General features: G+C 48.4%; 1 protein-coding gene across 1 annotated transcript in view; it reads left to right on the top strand.

The window, feature by feature from the left end:
* The window catches only part of LOC101990278 (serpin A11), a 10,480-nt gene extending 2,789 nt beyond the window's left edge, over window positions 1-7,691 (top strand). The window contains exons 2-5 of the mRNA XM_005343505.2: window positions 1,368-2,013; window positions 3,687-3,960; window positions 4,917-5,064; window positions 7,399-7,691. Of these exons, the coding sequence (XP_005343562.1) occupies window positions 1,368-2,013; window positions 3,687-3,960; window positions 4,917-5,064; window positions 7,399-7,608 (1,278 nt within the window). The 3' untranslated portion in view covers window positions 7,609-7,691. The remainder of the gene's footprint in view (window positions 1-1,367; window positions 2,014-3,686; window positions 3,961-4,916; window positions 5,065-7,398) is intronic.
* Window positions 7,692-10,979: the final 3,288 nt, after the last annotated feature.

Below are 10,979 nucleotides of genomic sequence, written 5' to 3'. Positions count from 1 at the left end.
GCTTCCATCACTGCACACAGTGTAGATAGTACCCCTGCATCCATGCACATGGGTGTTTCTGTGGCTGCACACAGTGTTGATGGTGCCCCTGCATCCATGCACACAGGTGTTTCTGTGGCTGCACACAGTGTAGATGACACCCCTGCATCCATGCAGATGGGTGTTTCTGTGGTTGCACACAGTGCAGATGGTGCCCTTTCATCCATGCACACAGGTGTTTCTGTGGCTGCACACAGCATAGATGATTCCCCTGCACTCATGCACACAGTGTGGATAGTTTCTAGGCAGCAGGGGTGTGGAGATGTAGAGACAGAGCACATCTCTCTTTCAGCTCTTTTCCTGGGAGCCATGGGTCCTGTTACTTTATCCTCCCTCAGAGGCTGCCCTCATCTCTGTGAACTTGATAGTTGATCCAAGCTAATGTAAGGTGTCAAAGCTAGATGGCCTCTCTCCTTGGGACCTAAAGGAGATGTTGTACTGCACCTTCTTCCTTGCAACTGACTGCACTATCCCATAGCCACACTCAAGGGGCCTAGCATCACTTGTGTTCATACAGAACATTTTCTCCACAGCATCCCCTAGTTTCTAAAGAGGGTTACATAAGCACCCGCCTAGGCCAACACTGGATATTGCCTCAAACATGCCCTAAATCAGTGGTTCTCAACCTGAGTCACGATATTTATATGATCAATAATAACAGTTGCAAAATTTACAGTTATGAAATAGCAACAAAATAATTTTATGGTTTGTGGTCATCACATCATAAGGAACTGTATTAAAGGGTTGCAGCATTGGGTAGGTTGAGAATCACTGTCCTAAATTCTGGGGATCCTGGAATAGTGTTAATATCTTTTCTCCGTGATATACTCAGTGCCTAGCACACCTGTACAGCCAATGGAGCCTTGGACATTCTGTATGATTAAAAAAAACAACTAAGTCCAGAAGAATAAAGAAAAATAAAAATAAAATGGAAGGGGAGGAGGGAGAAAAGAAGGAAGGAAGAAAGGAAGGAAGGAAGGAAAGAGAGGGAGGGAGGGAAGGAGGGAGGGAGGGAGGGAGGGAGGGAGGGGGAAGGGAGGGGAAGAAAAGAATAAAGATGGAAAGATGAGAAGAGAATCAAAAGGAGGAAGAAGAGGGAGGGAGTGAATAAAAAAGGAGGAAAGAAGGGAAAGGAGGAAGGGAGGAAGATGAGAGGAAGGCTGGATTGCAGGATCTATTTTCCAGCTGGAGTCCCATTGTCCCCCTTTCCCCTCTTCTCTGCAGCACAGTGAGGGATAGATAAGTCATGGGTGGTGGCGTCACTGTAAGCTCTGGGGATGATGCTCTCATCTACCAAGAAAACTCATGTGTCCCCATCTTCTTTTCAGATGATGGGGCCAGTGTGGCTGTGGCTGCTGGTAGCCGAGGTCCTGCTCCCTGTTCATTGTCAGCCATTTTCTCCCCATGGAGAGAAGAGTCTGGGGGTGCCTCAACCAGCCAGCCACCAGCTCCTGGAGCCAGCACCCGCCTATGGCAAGGTCACACCCACCATCACTAATTTTGCTTTGCGTCTCTACAAACAGCTAGCAGAGGACGTCCCCGGAAACATCCTCTTCTCCCCCGTGAGCCTCTCTAGCATCCTGGCTCTTCTCTCTCTTGGGGCACCTGCTGACACCCAAATTCAGATTCTGGAGAGCCTGGGCTTCAACCTCACGGAGACCCCAGCAGCTGACGTCCACCGGGGCTTCCAGAGCCTCCTGCACACACTTGACCTGCCCAGCCCCAAACTGGAACTGAAAGTGGGGCATTCCCTGTTCTTAGACAGGCAGCTGAAGCCTCAGCAGCGCTTTCTGGACAGCGCCAAGGAGCTGTACGGAGCACTGGCTTTTTCTGCCAACTTCACGGATGCAGCTGCCACAGGGCAGCAGATCAACGACCTGGTGAGGAAGCAGACCTATGGGCAGGTGGTGGACTCTCTCCCGGAGTTTGGCCCTGACACCGTCATGGTTCTCTTGAACTACATCTTCTTCAAAGGTGAGACTTCTCTAACAGAACTATTGCTCTCTCTGCAAGTAAGTGGTCTGTTTGCAGGGCTGGCCAGGCTCCTGCCTTTCGTGGATATGATAGTTCCCCTACCCTTGTGCAGATCATGTCCCCTGTAGATTGGAACTCAGGAAAGAGAAAGCACAGCTCAGAGGAACAGTGTAAGCATGGGCCATATAACTCTCAACAGAGACCCTGGCCTGCATTAAGGCATACATCCCAGAAAGGGGGCATCTGTTTTAGCATGGCAGCATGTTCCTGCAAGCCCAGCATTCGGGAGGCTGGGGAAAGAGTGTTCCAATTGGATATGAGCCTGGATTATATAGCGAGACCTTATCTCAAATGAATAAATGAAAAAAAAAGAATCAATGAATGAATGAAAAAACGGAGGGCCAAGGAGACGGCTCCATGAGTACATGATCCTCTTGCCTCAGCTTCCTGAGGGCTGACATTACAGGTGTGGGCCCCCATCCGCAGCTTGCTCTTCGCAGATGCTGAGCCATCTGGTCAAACGCTTGCTTTCGCGTTCCCACATAACCTGAGCCGTGCTGTCAGAATCAGGCTGCCAGTCCCATCACATCCCTCAGGGCCCTGGAGATCAGGGTGTGTTAATCAACCCATGCCTACCACGTTACTAAAAATGCACTCTTCTTACTCATGTCTGATGACTTAAGAGGTAGTGCTTCAGGGACTGGAGAGATGTCTCAATGGTTAGGATACTGGCTGCTCTCCTAGAGGACCTGGATTCAATTCCTGGTACCAGCTCATGGCTCTAATGCCATGTTCTGGGGGATCTGATGCCCACTTTGTGCCTCCATGGGCACTGCACATACATAATGACTAGACATACAGGTACTAAATACTCATACACATAAAATAAAAACACATCTTTCTTTTGTTGTCAGTATGTTCTTCTGTTTTTTTTAATTTATTTATTTATTAAAGATTTCTGCCTCCACCCCGCCACTGCCTCCACCCCGCCACCGCCTCCCATTTCCCTCCCCCTCCCCAGATCAAGTCCCCCTCCCTCTTCAGCCCGAAGAGCAATCTGGGTTCCCTGCCCTGTGGGAAGTCCAAGGGCCACCCACCTCCATCCAGGTCTAGTAAGGTGAGCATCCCAACTTCCTAGGCTCCCACTAAGCCAGTACATGCAGTAGGATCAAAAACCCATTGCCATTGTTCTTGAGTTCTCAGTAGTCCTCATTGTCCACTATGTTCAGCAAGTCCGGTTTTATCCCATGCTTTTTCAGACCCAGGCCAGCTGGCCTTGGTGAGTTCCTGATAGAACATCCCCATTGTCTCAGTGTGTGGGTGCACCCCTTGCGGTCCTGAGTTCCTTGCTCGTGTTCTCTCTCCTTCTGCTCCTGATTTGGACCTTGAGATTTCAGTCCGGTGCTCCAATGAAAACACATCTTTCTTAAAGGAGAGAAATCAGGCTTTGTACATGGAAGGCAGGACCACCCCATGTCTGCTTTGTAGGCAAATTCTCTCAGTGCAGTGTAACCATGGGTCACTGAGTTCGGACCCTAAGGACACAAGTTCACCCTGGCTTTGGGTCCTGCTACTTCTGACCCATTCCAGAGGACATCACCACCCTGCATGACCTTGTGGAGGGAGGTCTCCCTGAATGGCTGCCTTGCCCATATGTTCATTTGTACCCTCAGCCAAATGGAAGCATCCCTTTGATCGCTACCAGACCCGGAAGCAAGAGAGCTTCTCCCGGGACCAGAGGACGGCACTCCGCATCCCAATGATGCGACAGAAGGAAATGCACAGGTTCCTGTATGACCAGGAGGCATCGTGCACTGTCCTTCAGATCGAGTACAGCGGCACTGCCCTGCTGCTGCTGGTCCTCCCTGACCCTGGGAAGATGCAGCAGGTAGAGGCTGCCCTCCAACCAGAGACGCTGAGAAGGTGGAGCCAGAGGTTCCTGCCCAGGTGAGTGCCCCAACGTGTTGTCTATCCTTGCTCGAGAGCTGGGGCAAGTTTGACCAATCCAGCCCCATGATCTATCTGCTGGTTTGCCTCACCATCTCACCCTCGACTTCACATTGATTTCCTCGTGTCTTTGGGTCCCAGACTTCCTCGAGTGTTCAAGCAAGGACACGGTACCTGCTGCATGGCAGTGGGGGTGGAGACGAATGGAGACAGTAATTGAGTTCTTAGGCTATTACTAGGATCTGAGTGCTCTCTAGGCTGACTTTATTATCCCTCCTTGGGATCCTTCTGACCCCCCAACTGTAAAATTATTTTTTATTGCTACTCCATAACTGTAATTTTGCTACCGTTATGAATCATAATGTAAACAATTTTTGGAACTAGAGGTTTGCAAACAGGACCCACAGGTTGAGAAGCACTGCTCTAGATGCTTGCAGCAGCCCTGAGGGTGGGCTTCCCTGTGCCATTTTCCAGGAAAGCTCAGGCAGGTGGAGGAAGGTGATGGCGGCTTGCATTGGGGCAGTGTCAGTAAATGGAGTTAGCGTACAGTTGGGGAACTGAGTCAGAAGCACCTGCAGATGAGTCGGATATAGAGGTGGGAAGTATAAATGGTATTTTATTTACTCTACCTGGTGTCACGTGGATTCAATCAGTGGAGCCTTGGGAAACTCTGGCTAGTGTCTGGCACCTAGAAAGCTCTCCGCAAACCCAGGAAAGATGACGAAGACAGACGCCTCTGCCAGGGAACTTCTTAGAACCAGCCATGAGTCACTGTGAGGTCTGCATGGTCTACATAGAGGGAGATTTGGGTTGGCATAGGTTGTGGAATACTCTACCATCATAAATGACGTCATAGGAAGACTGATTGTCCCACAAGCTGGGGGACCCTGTTCTTTCTCAGGGCTCAGGCTGCGACACACAACAGGATGGTGCCTTTTCTCTGATTCCCTCTCTAGTCTGCTGGATTTGCACCTGCCAAGGTTCTCAATTTCTGCATCCTACAACCTGGAAGAGATCCTGCCCCTCATTGGTCTCAGCAACATGTTTGACATGGAAGCTGACCTATCAGGAATCATGGGGCAACTCAACAGAACTGTCTCCAGGGTAAGGCAGGGAGTGTGGACGTGGGGAGGTTGATGTTTCTCTTCCCACATGAAGTGCATTGGGAACCAAAGTCCCCAGTCTCTTCCCTAGACTGACTTTTCAACACACAGTCTTTACAGATTCTAGTCATGGACAACTCCATTTCATCTTCCCTTCCCGAGATCCACACTAGTCAGGGTGGTAATGTAGGGTTCTAAGTAGAATGGAACTCATTGAACAGTAATCATCTGGCCATCCACAGAGCCAGAATGATGCCAGGTTAGTGGCAGCATTTTTTTTTGTTTCAAATACTTTCTCTTTGGGTACCAGGAACTCTGTGTTTGTCATAGCTGTAGAAAGTGATATAGTATAAACAGGAGGTGTAGTAGTCAGCATTGCTACATAACAAGCATCCCCTACATCCCAACGCATTATCATAACAGAGATTTATTGTGAGAATTCCTTCCCAGAGGAGATGTAAGCAATGTCTATCCATTCTTCATTAGGTCCCACAACAGACCAAAGTACAGTTCCATCCAAGTTCATCTTGGGGAGCCTTTGAGTTCATTAGGCTTACTTACAGGGCACGGGTGAGGGGCTACTGGCAGGAGAATAGGTGACCCCAAGTCAGCTTTCTTCACTCAGCACAGAGTCCTTCTTCAATCAGTCTTCCTCACCATTTACTCTTTTCAGGATGCTGACCCACATGAAAATAGAACAGAATTGTGTACAAATGGCTGAAAGAAGCCCCTGGACACTCAGGTGTGGGCTGATGACTCATCTCCACCCCTCCTTCTGTGAGGGAATGTCAACAGTTGTGGTGGACACTTGTAGGCATGCAAAACGCTCTGCTAAAGATGACAGCTTCTTTGCTCGACCCATCTCTAGCAGGCAGTGCCTCCTAGAAGCAGCTGGCTGGTTAAAGAGCTGCTCCCTCTGACTTCTTCCAGGACAGGAGTTAAAGGACAATCCCTCTCTCAGAGGAGAAAAGGAGGACAAGAGAAACACCCAGCGACTCTTAACTCTCCCATCCTCCACAGGCCTGTGCAACAGCCACTCAGAGCCACTGATTAAAACAGGGATCCTGTGCAGGCAGTGGGAAAGGGCTGGGTCCTCTCCTGATGGACGACACCACAAGCCAGGTGGAATGGGCAAGGATTTGTAGCCCTCGAACAGAAAGGGTAGCCTTTCCCAGGAGGGAAGGTGGCCAAGGCCCTTCCCAGAGCTTAGTTTGGTTTACGTTAGTGGTGTTCACTACCATCGGGATTTCTGTTAGGACCTCTTGAGGAATGTGCTCTCTCTTGTCTTTAGGAGGGACCAGCTGAGAACTGAATGCGCGACCCTGGCAGCAGGGATGCGATACATGTATAAGTGTGCCTGCACATGCATGGCAATGTGTGTGTGTGTGTGTGTGCATGTGGACCTGTGTGGGGTGAGGTGGTGGACTAGAAGAAAACAAAAGATTTCTAAGAACTTTGCACAATGGCCGTGCATAACTCAGTGGCCTTTCACAGACCCTTTTTTGGAGATAAAAGAACTCATCAAGGCCCTTTCCCCAACTTTTTCTGGAATCTGGGTCCTTTTTTGTTAGGAAGTTGTGTAAAATGAGACTTTTAATGTTCTGTGCTTAGGGCAGCATGGGGCCATGTTCCATCCTTCTCCTTTAGAACCTGCTATTGGGACAATGAGGACTACTGAGAATTCAAGAACAATGGCAATGGGTTTTTGATCCTACTGCACGTACTGGCTTTGTGGGAGCCTAGGCAGTTTGGATGCTCACCTTACTAAACCTGGATGGAGGTGGGCAGTCCTTGGACTTCCCACAGGTCAGGGAACCCTGATTGCTCTTCAAGCGGATGAGGGAGAGGGACTTGATGGGGGAGGGGAAGGGGAATGGGAGGCGGTGGTGAGGAGGAGGCAGAAATCCTTAATAAATAAATAAATTTAAAAAAAATTAAAAAAAAACACAATTTTAATGAAACATTTAATGAAAACACATTTAATGAAACTGTTTTGGTGACTGTTGTAAAAAAAAAATAGAACCCGCTATTGGCCACAAGGCATCTTTAAGATGGGGGGGGGGCGTTTAGAGGGGTAGGCAAAGCTCAAAGGAGCCTGTGCCCTGTATGCATGCTGGACTTGAGCCACCCGGCACTTAGCTCCTCAGCGGGGCCAAGGCTGCCTCATGTCAGGGTGCTGGGCCCAAGGAGTGGAGTCAGTACAGAGGCAGGGGGGTGACACACAGAACTGGGGATGTTTCTTAGGCAGGCTCTAACCCGTTGTCCACGGGGTTGAGGGATTGGCCTCTGCCCTCAAACCATGGATGAGTGCTGACTCAGTCTGTCTCTCTCCTAGGTGTCACACAAGGCTGCAGTGGATATGAACGAGAAGGGAACTGAGGCCTCCGCTGCCTCTGGCCTTCTTTCCCAGCCGGTGCCCCTGAACATGACTTCGGCCCCACACGCCCACGCCCATTTCAACAGGCCCTTCCTGCTCCTTCTCTGGGAGGTGTACACTCAGAGTCTGCTCTTCCTGGGGAAAGTGGTCAATCCAGCTGCTGTGTGACTGTGGTGGGAGGCACAGTATGGCTACCGGGCTGCACTGCAGGATCCTTCGGATCAGGCTTCCTTTGGGCCACCAACCAGCTCCCAAATAAAGACACGGAGACTTAATCTTAGTTATGAATGCCCAACCTTAGCTTATACTTGTCCTGCTGGCTCTTATAACTTACTCCCATTTACATTTGCTCAGGGTTTTTTTTTTTTTAACCTTTCATTCTGTATGTCTTACTCCCCTGCTTACTCCATGTCTGGCTGGCAGATGTCTGGCTAGGTGTCTCCCTAGAGTTTTTACCTCATTCTCTTCTCCCTTCTTTCCCAGCCTAGCTTATTTCCTCCTTCTTATTCTCCCTGCCTATCCCTCTACTGCCTAGCTATTGGCTCTCCAGTTTTTTATTAAACCAATCAGATGTTTTAGGCAGGCGAAGCAACGTATCTTTACACCATTAAACAAATGCAGCATAAACAGATGTAACATATCCTTCCATCGTTAAAAGTGCTATTCCACAACACCCCTGTTTTAATAAAGCTGAGTTTGGCTGTGAAGTCATGTGATTCATGCTTGCAGGAGGGCAATGTCCAGGGCAGCTTCTAGTCATTCCCTCTGTGACCTTTACAAACCCCCCTCTTCCATTGCAGACATTTGCTGAGTTACCTTAGGGTCCGGGAACACCTAGGACACGCAGAGAAAGAGCAAGCTTCTGTCTTCACAGCCTCGAACCTGGGCTTGAACCAAGTGATGTCCCCCTGCAGTGTCATCTGGAGGGGAAGCTAGACCTAGGGAAGGGATTTCAAATCATGAAGAAAGAGGGTGGGAGAATGGACCAGCTTTGTCATCAATCCAACAGCAGAATTCAAAAGGCAGCAAAACAGCGTCAGAGGCAAGGGTTGCCCAAGGACAAAGAGGATGGGGTGGGATGTAGGGCAAAATCTCCTTCAGTGGGATGAACTTGGGAGCTTTATTCCTGTGTGTGTCTATGCGCGCACACACACATGCACACGCACGCATACGTGCATAGATATAATTTTAAATCTAGGATCTGTGTGTAAGGGAAACATGGCATTTGTCTTTCAATTCTACCTAGTTCTCTTCAACAGCCATGAATTTCCAGTGTCAAGCATTTTCTGCAAATGTCATGGTTTCACTTTTCTTTATAGCTGCATAGAACGGCACTGAGCCATGTACCACCCCTCCTCCACCCATCCATCCTCTTAGGGACATCTAGGCTGGCTGCACATCCCAGCTTTTGTGTGCAGAGCAGTGACAAACCCAGAGGCACAACACTGACATTTTATCCTACAGATCTGCACTGTTAGACAAACATCCTAAACCAAAGTCCTGAGTTCAGTTCTGGACAGCCAGAGGGAATATTGGAAAAAAGGCTTGGGTTGCTGAGCGGTGAATGATACCTGAGCAGCCTGAGCTGGGAAGTGCCTGCCTTCTGTTTTGTCTGCAGCAAGATTAATAAGATCAATGGGCAATATTGCCAGTTCACTTCATATTTGAGGGGAAAGGTATTTCTTAAAGTAATTTAGAGGCCTCAGATAAGAGGAGTCCCCTTTTATCTAGAGCAGTGGTTCTCAACCTTTCTGATCCCATGACCCTCCTAATATTGTGGTGATCCCCCCAACCATAAAATAATTTTTGTTGCTACTTCATAACTGCAATTTTTTTACTGATGAGAATCATAATGTAAATATCTTAGGCAACCCCTCTGAAAAGGTTGTTTGACTCTAAAGGGGCTGTGACCCACAGGTTGAGAATCAAATGATCTAAACCAAGGTATTGGGAGGGGAAGATGTTGATCCCACACCTACCTGCCCATCATTGAAGGCTCATACTGCCCCCTGCCGGTTATAGAAGGTCATTGGCACATCTTGGAATCTAGCCATCTAGTTGGTGCACCCCTAGGTTAGTTGGACAGAGGATTCCTTGTAAAATGATAGAGTTGCCAAATATGATACAGTTTACTGAAATTTAGATAAGCCAAATAAGTTTTTTATGTAAGAATTCACCATGAAATATTTGGATCATTTTTATACTAAAACATTTACTTTTCTTGTTCACTACTCTAATTACTAAGTTGTCTTACGTTTTTACAGAGGCATAGAGAGGGGCCCCTGGGTCAACACTCTTTAGTGTTTAGCCTCAGAATGAAGTCACATGGGACTGAAGGGCAGGCTGGTCCCTCCTCGGGGCAGAACATGAAGTCAACAACAGAAGGGAACAGAAGTCCTGTTCAGAAGTGAGGCCATTTCTGAGACACCATTGCCTCCCCTGAGAAGCAAACACCAGAGATGCCCAGAACCACAGAGAGCATCCCAAACACATCTGTGTTCCCTTGGCAGTAAATTACACTTTCCTTCCCAGATAAGGCTATTTTCAACATGAAGGGGCAGGCAGCTCCTGTGACGGTCTCTGGGGAAAGGGCAGGGTGAGGCAGAGGTCCTTGAAACCACCAAAGGGCTAGGGAGTCTCCAGGGAGCGCCGTGGGCAGCCGAAGGCACTGCTGGGGAGTTTGCTCCTGTCAGTCTTTGAGGAATAATGACGTTGGGACACTTCAGATATTGTCTCTGCTGTCTGTACAGGAGGATTATTAGTGTAGTGAATCAGAAAAGCAAACACCTAAGATAAGATAAGGTCCTTATTGTGCTTTAGTCCAGGTTTGGCCGTGTCCACTGCTCCTGCCTTGACAAAACTGACTTCCACGGCAGTGGGATTTCCTCCTAGTGAGGTGGTCTGAACAGTGATGTGTCCTTCAGGGCCTTCCGAGGACAAACTCCCTCAGACCCTGATGACGAGTCTACAGTGAGGAAGGAGAACAGGAGGGGCCTCTTGTGCCAGAGGGGGGTTCGTGGCCCTCAGAAAGCAAGGGCACAGTATTCTGATGGTGACAGGGAGAGGACGGGGGAAAGCTAACACGTGAAAGACCGCATTTGCAGTGAAGGCCACATGCCCAGTGCTCGCCACTTCATGCTCAATTCTCTTTTATTTCCTGATTGTTTCTTCTAGGTGTTTTGTTGTTGACTCTGTTCACTGTGCACAGTATTGGTTTAATATAGACAGTGTTTTTGAGCACATCAAATGCATTGACCGCATTCACCCCTCCTACCCTTTCTCTATAGTCTCCTTTTCCTTATTCCCCCACTAGACTCCTCTCTCTCTCTCTCTCTCTCTCTCTCTCTCTCTCTCTCTCTCTCTAGTCTCCATTCTGTTGTTATTGCATATATGATTCACAATATATATTTATATGATTTTATGTATGAATAAAAATCCTAGGACACTCAAATGACAGAAAATATATTTAATATACTTGTCTTACTGAGTCTGGGTTTTTTCTCTTAAAATATTAATCTCCAGTTGCACCCATTTTTTTT

This window comes from Microtus ochrogaster, chromosome 1, assembly GCF_000317375.1.
Source record: "Microtus ochrogaster isolate Prairie Vole_2 chromosome 1, MicOch1.0, whole genome shotgun sequence".
In the NCBI taxonomy this organism is placed as follows: Eukaryota; Metazoa; Chordata; class Mammalia; order Rodentia; family Cricetidae; genus Microtus; species Microtus ochrogaster.
This window is presented reverse-complemented; position numbering and strand designations above follow the sequence as displayed.